The following is a 22,005-nucleotide window of genomic DNA, read 5'->3' on the forward strand; positions in this document are numbered from 1 at the left end:
TCAACCTCAGGAATCTTTAGCCTTCAGCAGTCAGTGAAGGGATACAGGAGGAGTGGGGGTACTTGTACACTAGGAAATCAGGAGTGCTTGGAGAAGGGACACTTCAGCTGAGGATACCTCAGGAATAACTGGATAAATTCAGAATGCTGTGTTGGTTGTTCTGTAGCCTAACTGGGAGATGTGATTACTCATGGTGTTGCATGAGAGCTGGTTTGGGAATACTGGGAATAAACTCCTGATGGGAGGCACATCTGAGACCTCCTGGGCTCTCTGCTCCCTTGCCTTTGCTTGCACTTGGAAGTCAGGGACACTGCCCAGAGGTTTGCCTGAGACTGGGATGCTCCTGATTTGTGAGAGCAGGCAGGCTAAGCCCAGGACATGGCACTGCAGAGAGGGGGGCACTGGAGCAGTGCTGGGTGGGTTTATGTGTCTGTGTGCTGAGAAGGAAGGAGAGCTGACCAAGGAAGCAAACTGTGATTCCCACTGACAAATGGCATCCCCAGCCTGGAGGGAAGATAAAGCAAACTCCCATAGTCCACTGACTTTGTTTTACTTTTTAACTGCTCCAGGAGTCTCTCATAGAGCTGAGCTGTGGGGGACCTGCTTTACCTGGCAGCTGAATCTCAGTTACATGCACAGATTTTTCAGTCCTACATTTCGTGCCTCAGTGCCTGTGCACAGCACTCTGGGAGCATTCCCCAAAACTGATGAGCAAACTGCAAATCTCTGATCCGGCTGCATGGCAGAACATACCAAAGCTTTTCTTTTTTCCTCTTGAAATCTGAACTAAGGAAGCTTGCTTTACAGGTTCAAAGCGTTTTGAACAGAGTGGGTTTCAGTGTATTTTGTTCTTCCTGACAATCCCAAAATGCAATCTCATAGCAGCTTGTTAAAATAAAGCTGTTTTGCTGTTTTAAAAGAGAGAATGTGGCAAGTTGCCACATTCCAGTTAAGCAATTTCCTATAGTTGACATATTTTTTTTTAAATGTGTGGTTTTTTTCAGCCATGTCCCTCCTCCCTTTCACTGCAAGAAGCAAAAAAAAAACCCCCACAACACAGAAGCCCCCCTCCATTAATACTCGAAGCAAACTCCACTTCCTGAGTCTCATCCCTGGAGCAGAACACAGAGCCCTGGCACTGGGAACTGTAGTGTGTGGGGCAAACTGGAATTTTTAAGAACTCTGGCTTTGTTAGAAATAGCATTTTCCTTCATGGAAAATGGTAGATTTGCCCTTTTTTATTGCAGCTGACCTCAAAAGCAACTCAGTTGCAGAATTTTTGGGACTCCCACCCCTACAGATTTCAGTGCCATAGGAATGAGCAGGTGGTTGTGAGCCACACACTGCTGGGCCTGATGCTGTTCCAGGCTGAAACAGTGAGGCTCACTCCAAATGCCATGTTCCTCCTCCCTGGAGGAGGAGGGGTGGGAAGGGCCCTGCTGAATTCTGTGGGTGGATGTGCATCCTGAGGAATTGGGGTTTGGCAGGTGCACGTAGGAGCTGAGGGACTGATTGGAGAGCATCTGCTGAGTAATCAAAAAGGAGGGGCAGGCAAGTCCTCAAGGTAGTGAGTAATGCTACAGCTTCCTATTTTTGGGTGACTGTGCTCAGTCCTCTCCCCTTTCTCTTCTCAATCAGAAGGTGATTGGCAGTGGCAGTGCTGTAGGGGCAAGACTGGACATGCAGGGTTTTTGATGGCAGGCCCTGGCAATGGGCACCAGGACGTGGAACACCAGGAGCTGAGGAGCAGCCTGGGCAGCCACAGTGCTGGTGTGGAGCTCCCAGCCCCTGCCTGTGTGACCTGACTGAGCACAGGGCTCTGATGTCAGCTCTGCTGGGGGGCACAGGCAGCACCTAATCCAGCATTCTGGGAAATCAGGGCATCTGGAAGGTTCGGATCATTTTAGTGTTCTTGGAATCAGATCACGGCTGGAAAGCTAATAGTAATCTGCTGCTAATTATTTGCACGTTCAAGATTATACTGTAAACAATCTAGTTGAATTTATAAATTCCCTTTGCCAAAACAAAAAAGAGAAATAAGACTGAAGGAAGGATGGAGGGAGAAAGTTTTCTGTTTAAGACATTTTGGACTCAGAAGCAGATTCTGAAGCAGGACTCCTGACACGTAGGGAATTTTGTTCACTTGTCCTGGGATAACTGAGCAGCTGTAAGTTTTGTATCTGTGTGAATCCTCGGACAGCTGAGCTGTGGAAGGAGAGGTGATGTGCTCTCTTTTCAAACAAGCCAAATATTGTGTGGCACTGACTTTGTGCCTGTGAGACAGGTAAGCAGCTCTCTGCAGCACTGCTGGGTCCCTTCACCATTTATAGGCCTTCACTGTGCTGCTCTGGAGGAGTGTTTTGTATCACACCTGGCAGGAGGTGTAGTAGAGTCTCAGTGGCAGGTGTGGCATTGCATCCTTGGGAATTCAGGGTTTTCAGTAATGCCTAATGTATCCATGTGCCTTTTGGAGAGATCAAGATGAAGTACTGTAAATGACAAAACCATGAGTGATCTTTGCAGAACGATGAAGAGCTGCTTGGCTGCAGTGAAAAATCTCAGCTCTTATGGCATGAATTCGTGTCCAGCACTCAGAACTGTTCACAGGCAGAGAAATACAACACAGAATCCCTTTGTGTTCCCCCTGCTCCTTAGGAGGGGAGGATTTCCATGACAGAGTAGCACACAGGCTGTTACAATGGCTTTTTCTTTCCTCCTAGGCAGTTATGTTTTTGTGTCCTTTCTGTCGCTGTGGCTCAGGGCAGTGAGTCCCTCCTGCTCTGAGCAGGGGGAGCTGAAACGCTGCACCCAGAGCCTGCTCAGCTTTGCTCCAGCACACGATGGGAGGAGATGCTTTAAGACAAAAGGGATGTAACTAAGCACTTGTAATGCATCGGGTGGTGAAGGAGTATTCTGGAGTGTTTCCTAAAGAGCCTGTAGAGCATGGGCAGTGAAAGGTGTAAAGCAGAGAAATGCAATGAAGGCAAGCAAGTGTATAAATTGCTTTGCAGAAATGGGATTGTTTTCTAAATTGTGGAAGTGATGGAAAATGTGAGAACTTTTCTGCTCCAAAGGCCTTTTTCCAGTCCCCAACGGGAGTGAAAAGTCAGGGTCAGACTTTTCACAAATTCTGCATAAAATAATTTTTGGACGCACGAGAAAAATGCTTAAACTCTAATCCTGAGCTGGCATATTTCCTTCTATTGTACATTTAATGCAAAGTAAAGTATTTTTAAGTGTAGGTTTTTATTAGAAAAATATGTTCTGAGAACTTTAATTTGGTTCCATAGAATGCTTTGAAAATGAGAACTTGCCTGAAACACTTTCATGGAAAAGTCTTTGTTTTAGCAAACGGTGACAACGAACTTGTCTTAAAAAAACAAAACCAAAGAAAATCCAACCCCAGCCCCCACCTCCTGTTCTGCTCAGGCACGGAGACAAATATGCTGTGTGAAGTTTATGTGGAATTCACAAAAGTAATGGATATTGTATCTGCCTGAAAATGCTGAGGTTGGAGTTTGTTATCTTTGTATTTGTGATCTTTTTTCAAGTGTTGATTCAAATCTTTCCAGGCTGCTGTATGATGCCAAGTAGCTGTTGCAGAACTGGCTAGTTTATGGCTGCTTATCAGTCCCCTCTGTATTTTTTCTCATACAGCTATTACTGGGTTGGCAACTGCATTTTCCTCTACTTCCTAAGTGGGCATAACATGGTTTAGGTGAAACTCTCAGGGTCACATGAAAAAATGTTCTTCTGCGGAGTGGGAATCTGAGTTCAGGTGTCTCCACTCTAAATCCTGTATTTGTACTTAAGCAAACGATAGAAACCCCACGTGGTTGCTAAGGGCAAATGTGAACCAGTAAGAGAGAGCCCCAAAGAGATTTTGGGAAAAACAAAATGTGAGCAGTGAGCCATGGCAGCTTTCTCACGCAGTGTCTGTGAAAAGAGAAATGTGACCCCAGTCCTTGCCAAAATAGCTCCATTCTTTCTAGCAGAAAGCCAATAATTTGGAGCATTTCACAGAATAAGGTTTCTTAGCAAAGATTCCCAGGGTGCAGAGACAGAACATCTTCAGCTCCAAGACCTGCAGCCTGCTCCTACAGAGACTTAACATTTTTCTGTACAAACCTCTTCCCCAAAGCCCAGACCAGCAGCAGTCTGCAAAACTGAGTGTCAGGGGGAGGAGGGAAAGGTGGAACTCTTGAAGTGCTCAAATAATTGAGTGAAACAAGCAGAGGATTTGATTTGGTTTGGTTTGTTTCCTTCCCTTGGTCTGCTAATAAGCCCAAGTGCTGCAGAACAAGAGGCTAATCTGTCTCATTCCTCAGCCAGTACGTGAGGGAATGGAAGAGACTACAGGTTTGTGCATGGATTTTATCGAGGCTACAGAAATAGAAAAGTGTAAGACAAAAGGGAGATGGTTGGGAAGGCGAGGGGAAGAGCAGTGTGTTAGGGGCAGCACTGTGGGCAGTAAACTACCCCATTAAAGGAGCTTGGTTCCTCCTCTCAGTGCCCTGAGAATGGACAGGGAGTGGCCAGGCCAGGCATGAAGGTGTTCCCTCAGACCCCCCTGCCTGGGAGAGCTGGGGGTGCTCAGGACCTTGCAGAGTGAGGCTTGCAGTGAGGAAAGGGAAGTGCAGGAATATGACGGGGACCTACAATTAGTCATTCCCTTCCTGACCTTGCCAAAGGAAATGTCTGGCTTTACATTCTCTGCTGTAAACTCTCCTGCTTTATTTGGCTGTAAGTTTACACATGCACAGATTGGTGGTGTCTTCATTTCCACCTCCCCTGCCATCAGTCAGATATACCTGAGAGTTCTTTTACAGCTGTGTGATTAGTGCAGTCATAAAAATTATGGAGGATATTCTCTCTAAAGGCACTTTAAGTTTTGAATTTTACAGAGAGATGTAAACATGAGTTGTAACACAACTTCCATCCCCAGAGCACGGCCTGGTGCTTTCCAGATCCTGAACCTTCTGTAGTCTTTCTCCCTGTCACTTGCTGCCTTCTGGCTGCAGTCACTGTGAAGCCCACAGGGGATTGTGGGTCGTTGTTTTCGTTATGGGAGGAGAGATACAGTGGGTTTGCAAAGATACTGAATAATTATAGTTAGAGAGGCATAGTATTAGTGTTATCTTTGGGCTGCATTCACCTCTGGAGGGCTGTGTGGGCTACAGCAGGGAGTTATACAGGTAATTGTTTACTGCAGTGCTTTGGGAAGCCTGGGTGGTGTTGGGATCTGAGCACCTGACAGACTTGTAGCACAGGGTGCACTCTGACTGACCAGGAACTAACCCTGAGCACAGGGTGCACTCTGACTGACCAGGAACTAACCCTGAGCACAGGGTGCACTCTGACTGACCAGGAACTGAGCCTTGTCCATGCTCAGACCACTCTCAGACCACACAACCACCCGCCTCTGCCAGCTCCTAACACTACTGAGGGCTCTGGGAATCCGGCCTGCAGGGCTCTGCTTAGGAGCCTGCAAGGAATGGGAAGGATCTGAGCCTACAGTTCCCCAACTGTCAAGAAAGATATATTCAGGGCAGCTCTTTGCTTGGGGCAGGGAGATGGAAGTCTTTGATTTCTTGAGGCTCTCCAGATTTCTGTCAGTGCTGTTGTGATGCAGGTCAGTGTCTCAAACGATGTAGAATCCCTAGAAGGGATCTCAGGAGAACCTTTCTGATGTCTTGCCAAAGAGAGAAGCTTCCCCCTAGTCCTTTTCTGACAGATGCCTGTTAACTGTTGTTGAAGACCTTGGTTGAGGGCCAAGACTATTGAACTGGGCTTTGTGAAGCGTGAGCTGTGGGTTCTGGACTGATGGTGACACTCTCCCAGATAGTCACCAGTTTGTTTGAGCTATTGGAGATTTGGTTGCACGTGGCCAGGTACAGGATCTGGGAACTCTGGAGAAGGAGTCAAATGAGTAGGACAGGAGGTGAGCTGTGCTTGGACAGAAGTATTTGTCCCAGCAGGGTAAATCCATGAGCCTGCTGATGGCCATGCACAAATTTCATGAGGAATAAGAAACCTCCACGGGTCTGTAGGTCAGTTTGGAGCCACGATATCCTTCAGTATAGGCTTGGTGCCAGAGGAAGTTCCTGTGCCCCGTAGGGAAATACAGCTAAGCCTAACGAAGCATGGCTGAGGTGAAGCAGCTCACTGGGTGCTGGAGAGCTGTGAGATGAGAGCAGGCAGAGCTGCAGAGCTGAGGTGGCAGCAGCAGGGCAGCTCAGCGAGTGGCAGGTACAGTTCTGGGTCTTGCAGAGCACTCTCAGTCATTCTGTTGCAGTTGCATGTCCTCAGGTTGTAAAGAAAGGGGGGGGGGGGCTTTCATTTTCAGTGTTCAGTGGGTGTAAAATCTCTGATATTTAAGCAGAGGACTGTTCCTGTAGCTGCATTAGGCTGAAATCTTTGAAGAGAATCACGTTATCAGGCCCAGGGAACCACTTGATTGTGCAGTTTCATCCTCCCACTCTTAGCTGGGAAGACCTCAACTGAGTGTTTATAGCCTCAGTCACTGGGAGTGTGAAAAAGAGAGGAGGGGAGAGAAAAGGAGTGGTATGTGGCCTCCAAGTGACCCAGAAATGATGCTGTCTGCATCATCTGACAAAGCAGAAATAACATACTGTAGTGTTTGGGCAGTGGCTATTGTGTCAGCCTCAGGCATGACTGAGAGTTCAAAGGAAAATCCATCCATCTGGTGTTCCATCCCTCCCTACCCCTCCAGCTCTCTGTGCTTGTATTTTCTAATTCCTCTCAAGGCTTCCCCCCCTCCAGCATACCTTGCCTGTACACTTTCCTGCTGGCTTGTGCTGGGTGCTGTGTGCAGGGTTTGTTTAGCAATGCATTGAGAAACTCTTTCCTTTCCTGCTCTGAGCAGAGCAGGTCCCTCGGCAGCAGCCGGGGCTCTGCAGGAGCCGCTCTTGGGGCGGAAGCTGCGAGCGGGGCTGGCACCGACACTGCCCCACACCCTGAGCTGGGAGGGGGGACTGCAGGGTGGAACTGCCAGCCAGGTGCTTCTTCCCATCCCTGCCATCCCTCTGACAGCCTCTGCTTGGCAGCAGCTCGGTGGCAGTCCCTGCTGGCAGAGCCAGTGGTCGGAGCAGGGCACTGGAAGGGCTTTCAGGAACTGTTTTTAGAGCTGCTCCTTCACTTGGTGCATATTATTTTTAATCCTTCTTCCTCTTTCTTGTTTTTAACAAGGTGCTACCACATGGGGTCCTGTGAGTGTGTCAGTGTTACTGAGGTGCTTGTGGCACTGTTCTGCAGCCTGTCCTGTTCCAGGGGCTGTGCCTGTGGTGCAGCACAGCAGACACTCCATACCCAGAGCCTGTGGTTGCACATGTGTGATCACTGGAGAGAAACAGGCCTAAGGAAGGAAATACTGTGGCTACTGTTCTAGCACAGCTAGAACCAGAAGCCAGGCCTCACATTTTGGACAGAAGTCCTGCTCATCGCCATGGTTCTTGCTGGATGAGTCAGCTGGGTTCAAGTAAGACAATGTGAATTCTACAGACTGCAGGTCAGTGTCCACCGTGTAAGTGAGCCCCTTTGCTCAGGTACTGCCTCAAAGAAACAAATGAGTCTGCCACCAGATATTTCTCTGATACCTTGGTCATGCTCATGGTCATAATATCATCCTTTAGTAGCCTCTGTTCTGTTGTTTTTGAGGGCAAAGGCATGCGGGTGACAAACTGAGTGACCTCATTGTTTTAGGATACAAATAATTCCTTGAAATGAAATGTGGTTTTTACTTTAGGTTCTGTATTTTGCTCCTGTGCAGCCCCTGTGCTTGCCTTGGAAAGAGGTTTTTGAATTCCATGCTGACCTCAAGGTTGCTTGGAAGTTTGTAAGACTGTAAGACTCTCCAGCTGAATCCTGCATTATCTGAGTGTTCCTAATGGAAGCACAGATGGGAGGAATAGTTTTGTGTGGTTGAACAAAATGTTCTGTGAAAAAGATTGGGTTGGATTCACTGCAAAATGAGCATGTTGTGTGAAAAGGGTACAGACCCACTCTATCCATCTCGCCAAGCAGATTCGGGCTTAAAACAGTCAAAATCAGGCATTGGTTCAGTTCTCACATACTGGAAAGGGAACAGTCCACACTGTTGTAAGGTATCTTTACACTTTCACACAGCACACAGGGGCAGAGCAGCACTGACCCTGTCCTGCTGGGCTGTGCCAGGGGGTCAGGGAGGGTTGGTTCCTCGTGTGACCACCTGCACGGGGGCTGACTGAGCTCTCCAGGTGCCAGGCTCTGCCCCAGCTCACAGCTTGCTGTATAAAACTGAAATACTTGTTCTTTCCCATCCCTGGATCAACCAGCTGCACCTTTTTTCACTTTAAACTCGACTTTGAAAAAGTGCCCTCAAGTGCACTCACATGCTGCTGCTCTCCCAATGGCTGGGGAGATCTTTATCAGTTTCTCACATGGTTGCTGAGCATGACTTCAGAGACAAATTTGGCAAGTCCAATTCTGACCTTTTTATGTTCGCTTCAGTGCTCAGGTTGCCTAAGAGGTTTTTTTTTTGGTCTGACTTAGGGTTTGTGTATATAATGGCACTGGGGAAAATAGATAAGAGTCAGCTAAAGGTGTGAAGTGAATCCACTTTCACTGGATGCCCTCAGATGACTCATTTGACTTTCCCCAGTGCCCCATGCAGATAAACTCTGAGTTCAGAAGTTTTGTCTTCTGTTTCAGGGGGCAGAAATGCAGAACCTCCCTCCCTCTGTGGTGCTGGTCTGGTCAGTGCAGTGTCCTGCTGCAGCAGGAGCTGCTGTGATGCTTCAGAGGCTGCTCCCTGCCCCCTGGGCTGCTTCTTGGCAGGAGGTTAATAGAGCAGTTCCTTCCTGATTAATTCCTGTCTGAGGCAAGATAGATGATTTGCATTTCTCTTAGCCACATGTAAGAGCTGGGCCATACATTGATCTGATCCTTTTAAAGCTGAGCCACCAGCTCGGTAGATTGCAGGGCTGGAAGGATTGATGTCAGCTCACATTTACTGTCTGCTCAAGTGCTGCCAGGCTCCCCGAGTTTTCACCTGTGGGACAGGGGCAACAGGATCTGCTTTGGAACATGTGCTGGATTTGTTGATTAAATGATGACAGTTGTTTGGTTTGGGTATTGACAAACCCCTCTTCTAAACATTGCAAATGTTTCAAGTCAGTAAGAAAAGTTGCAAGCTTCAGAGAGCAGATTACAAGTTTTGTGAAAGTGTGGAAACATGGCATTTGGTTGTGAAATGTATGATTGAATCAAACTTGGTCTCCAACTGTTGATATTCTGAAGAAATTTTGGCTGGCACTTTGGCATAGCAGAGTCCCTGTGCCTGTCCCCAGGTTGTTTTATTTATCATTTCCATTCTGTGCCTTGGTTTTCCCTTTTTGTTTTTTTAATAGAAAAGAATTATTTTTCTGCATTTAGAGGGTATTTCAAGATATGTGGATTAAAAGCATGAGAATAAGCTACGAAAAAGGCAAACTCTTTTAGCCTCTGCTCCTTTCTCCCTGTTTATTTGGATCAAGTGCATTGAATTCAGACTGATTAGGTTTTGACCAAGTGCAAAAGCTGCAATGGGTTAATGCCTTTTAATGACTGCTGGAACAAGATGCCACCTTTCTAAACATGAATAAAACATAATCGACAAGAAGCTGGGAGAGGGTTGACCCCCAAATGCATGAAAGGTAATTTCTCTGGCAAGGCACCATAACAATTAACTTTGTCTGACAAATGTTAAGTTAGAATGTGATTTCTGATCAGTTAACTAGAGGTCAGAAATACTTGGGCTGCAGTTTGAATACAGAATTCTTCCAGCTCACCCTTGCAATATCTCCTGAATTCTGCACTGTGTGTGATCTGGTTTTACAGATGCCATTGCTTTCCTGTGCCATGGCTGCAGGACTGCAGCTGAAAAGCTTGCTGGTGTTTGCTCTTTGTTTATCGTTGTTTGAATGTCCCAACTGTTGGCTTGAGGTCATGGATACGGGCAAACTTGTGTCTCAAGAGAGCTGCTGTTTATTTTGTATGAATAAATAAAAAAGTACAAGCGTGGCAGTTTTCTCCTAAACTTCTGGGGCCTGATTCTCATGTGTGCTGTAAAAGGATGTTTTAAAAGCGCTGTAGGGAGATGAACATGCATCCAGGAGCACCTTGCAGCACGTGCACCTCTCAGAGCAAGTGAGGCCTGGGTGTCCTGGCCAGCAGCCAGAGCAGGAGGGCTCTGCCCTGGGAACAGCACTCTGCTCCAGCTGCTCCGTGTGCTGGCTCAGCTCCTGTCCTTTCCCAGCTCTGGGGGTTTAAGGCAGTTGGAGAATTGCTGCTTCTGGTGTGGGGTTTGCCATTTGTGCTGAGTAGGACGTGCCATTTAGCAAGCAGGCAGTGAGTAGCTGCTATTGGCTTTATCTCTCAGTCTAGTTTGTGGCTGGAGACCTGCGTGCTGGTTGTGGGTTTTTATGTGCGTCACTGAACCCAGAATTTTTATTATATTCTCAGAAAAGGGTTTTGCAACAGCTCAGCTATTAAAGCCAAACCATGTAGTTTAGTTAAAAGTCTGGGCAGGAAATAACAAAATGAAATTCATCCTAGGGGAGAAGCGTGGTGCATGGAGGGTGGGAAGAGAATGCAAATATACTATTTATAGGACTAGGGGAAAACAAATTTGGACTTGAGGAGTAAATGCAAAGGAGTTATCCTGGGAAAACCAGCATTGGCCATCTAAGACACTAAGATCTGTGCTGTCAGACTGCTTGTCCATTTTGGAGAATTATTGTTTTGTTACATCCCAACAGAGAAGAAAAGTTTGACATTGAAATCTGTGCTGCATAGAGTCCCTTCCAGCAGTGTCCTTTAGGAGTTGGGGCCATGGATGAGACTCGGGAAGTGAAAGGAACCTGTATTTTTTTAAGCAGTACGAAAATAGCTGAAGCCAGTGCTTGCTCCAGGGAGTTCCTGTGGGATGGGCAGAGCTGCTGCAGGGAGGGAGGGAGAGATTGCTTCATGTGCCTGTGGTCCAACAGCAGGTCAGTGGCAGAGCCAGGAGTGCAGCCCAGCTCTGTGACATGTGATGCTTCTGGTGTTACACTGAAGTTGGTGGGGAGAACTGGTAGTGGGGAATGCAGGAGTAGTGACTGTCCCTCAGCAGTGACCTGCCTCAAAGCAGCATGCTGTCCTCAGACACTGCTCACTGGAATAGGACAATGTGGGGCATATATTTCTGGATCATTTCTTTACCTAATTTGTGATTTTTCATTAATCCCTCCTGCATTCCACCGTGCTTCTTGGAACAGATTCCGACACCTTCTGTGCTTGCAGTTCCCTGCTTTGTACTGGATCATGTGCTGCTTTTAGGGCATTTGCTTATAATTAGTGTTCCATATAACTAAGTGTGGATCTCTAGCTCCCAACCCTTCTTCCAGGAAAAATAAACCTTGCCTGATGGGAGATCCTACACTAAAATAACAGGTTACAGTCAGACTGCAGAGCCAAGCTGCTGCTTTACACAGGCTGTGCCAGTTCCAAAATCGCTTGCTTCTGTCCCAAGGTGCTCCATGGCCCTGAGGTGTGCCCAGGAATGGGGAGGGTGAGGTGGCCCAGGGGCAGCAGCACAGCACAGCACAGTGCCCTGGGAATGCCACGTGCCATGGCTCACAAACACACGGGAGCTGTTTGCCTTCGGATGTTGGGGTTGCAGTTTGTGTATCAAAATGCATATTGGCATTGACCCTTCCTTCAAGTGGCCTCTGGGAAAATAGAAGGCTTGGGTGATTCTTGTCTTCCTTCTCTATTCCATGACATAGCTGTTGCACAGTTGGGAAGCTGGGTTTCGTTTGTGGGGGCTGATTTCTGGCACGCTGGGGGCTGTTGAGAAGAGAAGGCCTCAAACTTCCTGCAGCCTCTGTCTGTCTTTCCTGAGGGGCCCTTGCCCATCCACTCATACCAGTTCTTCCTTGCTCCTATCACCACCGTTCCCAATCCATGTTTTTGGTTAACCTCACTGCAGCCACTGGGTTGCAAAGACCCTCTTCCCTGAGAGCAAGGGACTTCTCTCATCAGGGCTTTGACTCTCCTGTCCCTGTCTTTACCTGCAGCCAAGTCCCTTTTTCTCATTCTAATCTCTTCCTCCCTAATGTCTTCTGAGGGAAAAAGTCAGGATGCAAACATGATACATTTGGAGGCACTAAAAACAGAGTCAAGTATCCTGAGTGTAACGAAACCCCAACATTGAGAATGTAGGTTTCTCCTGATAAAATGGAATTTTAGGACAGATAGACAAACATCACAGTCAGGATCCATGACAATGTTCAGTCTAAACTGTGGAACAATTGGGAGGAGAGCTGGGAGCAGGTCTGGAGCACAGGTACCAGCAGTGTTTCAGTCACACGTGCCCCAGCACACCCTGCTGACCCAGCACACGAGTTGCCTTGGCTCACCCTGCCCTGCCCTGCAGCCTGGGGTCTGGCCAGAGGAACCAGACGAGGGGGTAAAAAAGGAAGTGCTGTCAGCTCCTTTATGTAAAAAGAGGTACTAAGACTGAGAGCAATTGAGTGGGATTTCCAAGGTAATTTCTTGTAGGCCTTGTGCTCCAAAGCCGTGTTAGGAAGTTGTGGTGAAAAGGTTCCTCTGGTGTCAGCAGGCTGGTCAGTGTGGATGAGGAGGGATGGCTGAGTTTCTAGGCAGCAGTCCTGCATTGCACAGCTGCCTCTCCTGGGAATGGTGCTGCTGTGCCTCGCTGTGGGCATGGCAGGGAGACTTTGGATCACTTTGGGATTCACACACGTTTTGATAAATCTCAAACTGCACAGCACTGCTGTCAGAGTTCAGTGTGTGGGCAGAGACAAACTTGTTACACCTGATAAGGTGTAAGGGCTTGGATTGCTCATAACACAAACCCTCAGCTAGCTTCATAGGAAAGCACTTGAACCCTAAGAGGAGAGACATTATAATGGCCAAAGAATCCATGTTTGTTTTTTTCTTTACATTCTTAGTCTGATCTTGTCCCAAATGGTAAAATTTGTTGACTGAGACCATGTTTTGGTTTATAAATCACGGATCAACTAACTTGCTTTAAGGCATTGTTTTGTTAGGAAGGTTTTGAAGCTTAAGCCTGCCCCACGGGAATGTGTGACACAGTGAGCAATCTTTGGAGAGTATTTGCTTTCTGATGAGCAAACATCAGACACAAATAATATTCCTTCTTGCTGTCTTATTCTTCTGTGCCCAAAGTGAAGAATTCTGTGCAGTGCATTTGCCACGAGATGGTCAGGTGATAAAAGCTTCGGAATAAAACTTTGGAATAGAATAGAAGATGTACAGCAATCAGCTAGTCCAACTGCCTCAATTTTTGTTCTTTTAAGTTAACTGCTTTTAATGTTGATTTTTTAGTAGAAATGCCCATCAGATAACAGCTTCAGAGTCTGTGGGTACTTTGGCTATTCCTGCCTCACTGATCTTCTAGACCAAATGAAGACCAGATGTAAGAGAATTCAACAAACACGCAGGACCAAGGGACGAGCAGGCAGATGGTCCTGCAGGTTGTGCTGCCCACAGCATCCCCAGAGAGGTTGTGTGGACATGTGCAGTGCCTTCAAATGAATGTGATTCATTGTTTCAAACGTTGGGATCCCTTGTGTGTTTTGGTGAGACACTGAGGCTCTGCACAGCACTGTTGTTGATGGGGGTTTAGAGCAGAGTCTTGCAGGGATGGGCCCTGCAGGGTCCTGCCTTGTGCTGGAACGTTGGAGAGCAGAGCTGCTCGCGGTGAGGGAGATGCACTGGATGGATTCCCCTGAGTGCTCAGAGGAGTATGTCACTGTTCTGTCCTGAAGGAACCCTGCTCACACACCAGCAGCCCTTTGCACCAGCCCTGCCTGGGAGGTGACTGTGCCCCAGGGACTGAGGCTGGGCTGTGTTGTCCCCACAGGTGAAGCTCATCGACTACATCCACCGGCAGCGGCAGTGCAAGCTGAGCGTGCCCCTGAGCGACAGGACGGCCGAGCTCAACAGCTACCCCCGCTTCCACGACTGGCTGGACATCGTCAACGTGAGGAAAGAGGTTGTGCAGGTAAGGAGGGCAAGGCAGCCCTCAGCACAGAAGCCTCCTGGCTCTTCAGAACGTTCCCAGCTGCCTGCTGGGTTTAAGTTAGTTCCTGAACTTTCAGGCAAGGTGGGAGGGTGTGGGTACAGAGGGGGACCTGTGGTGGGAAGGGAGCTTCCTCTCTCCCAGAGCAGTGCTGAAACCCTCCCTTCCCATTGTCCTCTTCCCAGAGTTCCTGGGCATCTCCTTACACCAGCCTTGGAAGCAACACTCACACCTGCTGCTCAGGGTGAGACCAAAGTCCTGCACCACCAGGGCCTCCTCTCCTGCCCCCTGGGTCTGAGAACAACTGCACCACTTAATCACTTACTACCTTTTAGATAATAACAGTACACTGCCACTACACTATGTTCTGTGTCACATTAGCCAAAACAGAACCAACATTACAATTACACACACAGAGCTCAGTCCACTCACAGCTAAACAAGGCAGAAAAGGTTTTTTCCATTCTTTTTCCCGTTTTTGCCTCTGTAGGCCAGGTCACAGTGTTCTCATTCAGCTTCCTTTGATCTTTAACCAAAAATTTTGTTTGACTTCAGCAGGAATCTGCCCAAGTAAAAAATTCCTCAGATTTCCATGGGAGTTATTCCAGCTTGGTCCTGATGTAACTAAGTGGTCTCTGGTGAAACAGGATGAGTTCAGGACCGAGTTGTTCCTTTTATTTCCTACTGTTCATTTTGAATGTGATGCTGGTATTGCCTTCCAGCCCAGCGAGGTTTTGGGTGGCACAGCTGAAGGTGCAGCAGTGACAAGAGAGGATAAAAGCAGCCTGTGCCGTGGCCAAGCTGCCAGGCTCCCAGCTAGTGTTGTTTCTAAGGTTACTGGAACTGCCTGAGCCTAAAAGAATGTCTTTGTAGCTCTTTTATAAATCCTTTGTGGTGCTTACAGAACTGGGGGCAGGGAGGAGGTGAAGAGAAGGGGGGAGGGAGGTAGACAGTTCAAATCTGCCCCATCCTGCTAGTTCAGGGAGCAGAGAGGGTTGGGACTGCCCTTCAGTGTGTGTGGTCACTAAAAGGGGTGAACAAATTCGGGTTTGGTCTAAGGCAGGAGGAATTCTCCAGCTCTTTCTTTGATTTCGTGCTCTCTTGCTGCCCCCTCCCAGGCAGTGCCCAGTGTAGGGAACTCTTCCTTTTGTTCTCTGGGACAGAATTACAAGAGGTGTACAAAGCACTGAAATTCTTCTGGGATTCCAGATGTATGGTTAGTTTTTAAGAGTTCTGCATCCATTTCAAGCAGCTGCAAACAGCTTCTGTAGCACCTGTATTAGCTGGACAAGAGAACTGCAGCACCCGATGGGTCATTAAAATGATTTCTGAGTAGCCATGTGGGACAGGCTGTGAGCTGGGAGAAGTGGAAATAGCTGGGCTAATAAACTAAGTGCTCTGTTCTTGCAGTGCTTTTTTTTGGCCCTGTTACTTCACTACCCAGAAAATAGCAATGCAGCACTGTTGGTGTTTGACACTGCCATCAGCACAGTGCAGGGAGCTGTCTGGGGTGAGCTACCTTTCAGGAATGTCACAGGGATCATGAGATCATCCCTGCTCTTGCTTAGGTTTCATAGAGCATGTTGAACTGCATTTCAGCTGAAAGCTTTCAAAATGGAAATCACAGACAGCAGGAGCTTTAATAGATTAGTTATTACATCCTTTAGAATGGTCTCCTGCTTTGTGCACACAGCCTGTGACAGGACTGGTGGGGGAGAGGTGGTGGGGGAGCCTTTACAGAGGTGGCTGAGTAGCTCACCCAGTGAAAATGGAGACCCTCGAGTCCCTTCCTGGTTCTGTGTACAAGGGACACTGGGAACAGCTTCCCAGCTCTCAGGTACTCTCAGCTCACTGTAAAATGGAAATAGCCATACTGGGTTTCCTTCTTAAGGCTTCCAAAAAGTGCTACAGAGGGAAGGAAAACCCCACAAGTGTTGTCATAGTGTATTCATGTAGGCACACAGCCCTCTCTTCTTGGGCCTTTTAGGCTCTGCAACTAGTTGGAGGAGTTGCCAAGTACCTGTAGAGTCTCAGAATAGCTGCACCAGGGGCTGCCCTGAGAGCTGACCAGAGCAGCAGGCACAGCACAGGGGGAGGTGCAGGTGGGGGGCTCTCTGGGCACCCTGTTTGTCAGGGACAGATCAGGAGAAAGGCCTGAGTTCATGGGTTTTTTGCTTTTTTAAAGGATTCTGATTCCCTTTGCATTTCTAGTGTTGCTGGAAGGAGTATTTTGAAGATTGTGCTAATCTGTGACATAACACCTTTGAAAAGCAGCCTAATTGCAAGAGTTCTTTGGCTCAGTGGTGAGAGAAACAATGCTCTGTTTCTCTCTCTCCCCTCCCCTCCCCTTGCCCCCCCCCAGTCCTCTCCCAAATAAAGCTGCCATGCAGGGAAGCACAGAAGCTCCCAGGCTCTCCTGTCAGAAATAGAGCACCAGCTCCAATTTAGAATATCTGCTGACTCCTCCACTCCAGAGTGAAGACTATTTTTGCCCAGTGACTTGCTCTAGACACTGCGAAGCTCCAGCGCTCCGAAGCTCTGGCAATTATAATTGCCGTCTTCTTGTTGGGCTCCTTTATTTCTTTGAAAACCTATATTTAAAACAAGAATAATGACTGCTTGTAAAACCCTTTAGTTCTGGAAGAGATTACAGCACTAACAATGCACTGTTTATGGCGTTGGGCAAGAGCTAAAGCTGCCGTGGGCAGGGACAGCAGCGAGCCGGTGACGCTGCGCGCGGTGCGAGGGCTGGGCTGCGCCGGCCCGGCGGCCCTGCAGGTACGTGGGGAACACCAGCCTGGGCTTTGGGGTCCTGTTTGCTCTCTGTGAACGTAGTTCTGAGGGGTAAGAAACTGTGAACCCCCACCCCAGCCTGTGCTGTTCCTGTTGCTTTGTTCTTGTTCCTCTAATCGGTTTCCAGACAGATTTTTATCACAGCAAATGGTGGCTGGTGTGGAGCAGGCTCTGCTTTGGAGCTGGGCTCACACTGTGCTCTAACTTGCTTTTTAGGGATTTTTTTTTTTTTTAGGAAATGCTGGAGTCCTTTTTTTTGGCTAGGAGTTCTAGAGATTGATTAGCACTGTGTATGTGTGGTTTAATACTGAAAATGGTTAAATATGGTGGATAATATGGAGGTACTTAAACTGAGATCTAGAAAAGACAGGACAAGGAACCTTACAGACAGAAGGTATGTTTACGCTATATAGTGGTCTCAGGGGGATAAAAGTTGCTCTGAAAATGGTCCTACAAAAATACACTGATCTGGATTATCCTGTTCCCCTTGGGAGCTGGAGTCGGGAATTGAGGGAGGAGCAGGAGGGAAGGAGGATGAGAACAGAGCACTGTCCCCACTCTTAAGCTGATGGAAGAAGTCTCTTGCAGAGCTGTTTACTGGGTTCTGGGCTTGGGGCATGTCTACCAAAAGAGGAGATTAAAAAAAATCTCTGTTGGCTTATTTTCTTCAGCACAGAAAGCAATCCTCTCTCTTGTGCTTCCCAGAAACAAAACTTATATTTGTTCCCACATGTAACTTGTCACTGTCTTAAAAAGTAACTTAAGAACAGAGTCATCTCCTCATCACCTTGTGAAGCATGTCTGGGCCGGCCGTGGAGCAGGGGTGGGTGTCAGTCAAGCCTGGAAGGCTGTTTTTAGAGTGGGTGACTGCCATGCACGGGGAAGGCACATCCTGACCAGGAGCTGCTGTGCAGCAGCAGGGCTGTGCACCCAGGGGGCTGTGGGAGCAGAGGCAGCAGTGCTGTGGCTGTGGCTGGTTTATGGCTGTTCCACCTGGGGGATGTATTTGACTCCCAGTGTATGTACCTTCCTGTGGGACCTCCTGCCAGCCTGTGAAGCCCATCTCCTTCCTCATTTATGGCAAAGTCCTGCTTGTCAGAGCAGAGCTGAGCAAGGCAGGGGCACGCTGGGCACAGGGGAAGCAGAGCAGGAATTGTCTGCCCAGAGTCTCCTGCTGCCCCTGGGAAAATCTGCAGAGGATGAGCCACTGGCCAGGGGTTGGTACCACAAGCCCAGGGCAGAGGGTGCTGTTTGCATGGAGTGTGGTCCAGCTTGAAGCAGATCAGTTGTCAGAGCAGTGCTGAGGGTTTTCTGTGCGTGCATCCTTGCTTTGGATGGGGATAGAAGAGGCAGATCTGCCTAAGCCTATCAGGCTTCCACAGCTGTATCCTCCCATCTCTGTCTGTCAGCATATCTGCATGAACAGGCCACGAGGACTGTGGCTCTTTGCTGGGGATTTCCGTGGGTCTGGCAGCAGGAGCTCTGACTGGACCACCAGATAGCAGAGATCCTGGATGTGCTAATTGTGTATATGCAGATTAACTCTGTCCTGCAGGCTTCCTTGAGCTATAACTCCATCTCTGTGTTCCAGCTGAAGGTCCCTCCCCAGTGTAAACAGCTCTTGGAAAATATTCTCTCCCACTGCAAGGGTTCCCTTCCCCTGCCAAGGGTGCAGGTGCCCCTGGCAGCCTTATTCAGGGTGAATCATTCATGGCCTGAGGTCAGCCCCGGGCTCCTGCTCTCCCTCTGCTACCTCTGCCTTCCACAGAAGTAGTGACAGCAGCAGTCCTGTCCCAGAGAGCCAGGGGAAGGGAATGCCCCGAGCCTGGCAGCTCCTCTCCCCCGCCTGCTGCGAGGGGAGCCAGCAAGGAGGGTGATGTCAGGTGAAACCGTAGCCTGGTTTTGCTCACAGCTTAATGCAGGCTGGAAATTTCATGTGAGAGGCTTTCCAGAATGCCCATAAAATCTCCAGGAATTTAATAATGCAACAATTTTTCAGTACCTTCTTCCCCAGGCACCAGAAAACCAGAGCAAAATAACAACTAGCAGGCACAAGATGTTCTTAAGAGCATCTTTACATGCTTTGCTTAGAGCTATCAGTGGGAATTTAAGCACCTTATGTAATGGGCTTTCTCTTCCAGCATCTGCTGCTTCACGGGAGGATGATTGGAGAGGGAATGTATTGATTTGAGAGGAGGCATTTGGGGCCTTGACAACTGTCCAGCTTTACAGGAAGAGCTGTGGCTACTGGGTCGAGGAGCAGGTCAGGTTGATTTTGCAGAGTGCAGCAGCAGCATTAGCTCCATAGGCTTATCTGCAGGGTGGAATCTTTACCAAAAATAACCCCTCCACTGTGTTAGATACCAGCATTTTTGCCATGTTTCAGGGATTTAAGTTGGACACCAGACAAGATTAAAGACTTGTGTGAACTCTTCACCCAGACTAATTGAGACTAACCCTTGGATGGCTCCTTGGATGCAGTGGTACTCACTCTACTCTCTTCAAACGTGTCCCATTAAGTGCAGTCTGTGTCTGATAAGTGGGAGGGCTTTATAGGAAAGTCCTTTTACCTCTTGTAGAGAGGAGTGATTTCCTGGTTTGGGCTTTTTAACATCACTTCTGCTGAGCAGAAGCCTTACCGTGGTAAGGCTTTAGATTTACTGAGGTGCTGGAGATTAAAATCAGGTTCTGTCTTCTCCTGCTCTTTCTCTCCTAATTAAATCTGACCTTATTATTAGAGTACTATCTGAATACTTTGCAGCTTCCTCTGTCAAGGCAAGGTGTGCCCAAGGAGGTGGTGTTGATCTCGGCTTTAATGCAAGCCTTTAACCTGCATTTTTAAAGCTTTTTTTGAGAAGCCTCAGCACCCACTGAAGAAGCAGTAAAGGGTAGTGAAGAGTAAAGAGAGGTCAGATGGACCCACATTTCTCACCCTCAGTGCTGGGGGTAACCCCTGTGCAAGGACCCAGAATTACACTGAGGGGTTGGGGCCCACCACGTGCCCCTCTGCAATGGACCCTGTCAGGGCCCTTCACGGGGGCCACTCTCCCCCCAGCACAACAGCTGAGCCAGGGCAGCAGCAGAACCTGTTCCCAGAGCCCCCCTGAACTAGTGACCCTCCTCCTGTCACACTGGCTGGGGGCTAGCACAGAGCTAAAGCATTGCAGGCCAGTCTTACAGGGATCAGGTTGGCCAGTTTTATATTAAGCCACCACATATGTGCAGCACATGAGTGGCTGTTTAAAGAAAGCCTCTTACTGCCCCTCCCTCCCCCTCAGTGAAGGCTTATTTCTTTTGTCGCGTGTCATGGGGGCTGGCAGCAGGTTCAGAAAGTCTGAGCTCTCCCAGCTCAAGGTCACTGGGATTGTTTAAATATAATCTCCTTTTCTGTACTTTATACTTTCCTACAACTTGCTATTCTGTCTTTATAAAATTAAACTATTGAGCAAAAGAGTAGATTGGAGTTTGCCTGTGGGCCCAGGCCCCTCTGCCAGGGTCTGTGTGCTGGGAGTGCAGAGCTGGGGGGGCTCTGCTGCTCAGCTGGACCATCCCAGGCCACACACTGAGCTGAGAGCACAGAGCAGTGGGCTCAGGCTGTGGAGCCCCCCCTCAGAGACTGTGTCCTGCAAATAGATGGACAAAGGGAAAAGTCCCTGACACTCGGAAGAGCTCAATAGTTTGGTGTCTTTTAAAAATTGTTTTCAGGTGTTTTCTCTGCAATGAGGAAGGCTTGAATCCTTGATCCAGCTGGAAGGCTGGTTCCTGCCACAGAACAGGCATTGAAGAAACCAGATCCCCAATGGTGCTGCCACCAGTCCCACCCCAGCTGGCCCTGCATCCCAGCTGCCACTGGCAGTGGGGGAAAAGCTCTGCTTTCCTGAGGAAACCTCAGGTTTCTTCCACTTAACCAACTGACCCACGGACAGCTCTAATAAGTTACTGGTTACATGTGTGGCAGGAAGGCTTGGGAGGTGAGGGGATCCTGGGTGACAGGGCTGGGGAGCTCCTGCTGGGATCTGGGATGAGGCTGCTGCCTAGAACAAGGGCTGTGTAGCCAGGGTTGTTTTCTTAGTGGGGTGAGGAAATGTTTCAAGATAATTCAAAAATTACATCGCTGTAATCCCGCTTACTCTGAGACTGTGTGACAGCATGAAATGGGATAAATGTTTTTGTGAGACACTGCTTTCCCTTACACTTAACAGGGCACCATTGGCTTCCCTGCTCCAGAGCCAGGGGCACCTGGGGTGGGGTAAAGAGCTGTCTCCATGTTGCACTAAACCTCGGCCCACCTTTGTCCTGGTCCCTTTTCCTGTCATCAAGGGCCTGCCCCCTGCATGGCAGGGCAAAGCTGCTGCTGTGAGACTCCAGGGAGAGGAATTCAGGGGATGCTGGGGAAAGGACAGACTGTAGGAAGGACTTGAGGCAGTTCTGTTGTTCCCAGCCCAGCTCTCTGGGGCTCTGTGTGGGCAAACATGTGCTGCCTTCATGCTGCAGTGTTGGAGCTGTGCAAACCCATCCCAGGTGCAACTCTGAGCATCCAGACCCCTGGGATGTTGTCCTTTGGAGTGTGATATCAGAGCAGGTTCCCAGGAGATAGATTTTGCACTGTGTTTTTACTGGAGTCTTTGAGCTTCCTGCATTTTATCCAAGTGGAAATCATTCAGGAATAGGCTTTTTGGGGGCAGTCTTACTCCTGCATCGTGATGCTGCAGGTGTGCAGAAAAATGAGTAATAATACCCAGCATCAGCTGGGATGTCTGTGCTTTTGTTATTCTGCAAAGATTAATTATGGAAAAAATCGATCCAAACTTCATTGAACTCTGGCTCTGCTCTGGCCCTGCTTTGTGCTTGCTGCTCATTTAAATTCCTGGGCTCTCCTTGAGTCAGCTCTGTTTTGTGTTTCATCCGGCTCAGGGCATGTGACAGAAGATGCAGGATGTGTTTCTTAGACTTCTGCCCTTTCTTAATTTACTCTTTTTCTTTGCTCCATGCCACAGTTACTAAAAATGGAAACTCTGTGATTACTCTCTGTGTTACCACCTACAAAGCTCCCAAGGCTGGGGCTGTTCAGCACTGTCACAGCTCAAAGTCCTGCGTCAGCTCTCAGAAGCACAAGTCTGGATTAAG

General features: G+C 48.4%; 1 protein-coding gene across 4 annotated transcripts in view; it reads left to right on the plus strand.

Moving 5' to 3' along the window:
- The window catches only part of KSR1 (kinase suppressor of ras 1), a 52,110-nt gene that overhangs the window by 15,468 nt on the left and 14,637 nt on the right, over positions 1-22,005 (plus strand). For 3 of the 4 annotated variants that reach the window (XM_032707261.1, XM_032707263.1, XM_032707262.1), the window contains exon 2: positions 13,928-14,068. In XM_032707261.1, coding sequence (XP_032563152.1) covers positions 13,928-14,068 — 141 coding nt within the window. Of the gene's footprint in view, positions 1-13,927; positions 14,069-16,519; positions 16,864-22,005 lie in introns of those variants that run through there. The other variant, XM_032707264.1, reaches the window with a different exon arrangement.

Source organism: Chiroxiphia lanceolata, chromosome 20, assembly GCF_009829145.1.
Source record: "Chiroxiphia lanceolata isolate bChiLan1 chromosome 20, bChiLan1.pri, whole genome shotgun sequence".
Lineage (NCBI taxonomy): Eukaryota > Metazoa > Chordata > Aves > Passeriformes > Pipridae > Chiroxiphia > Chiroxiphia lanceolata.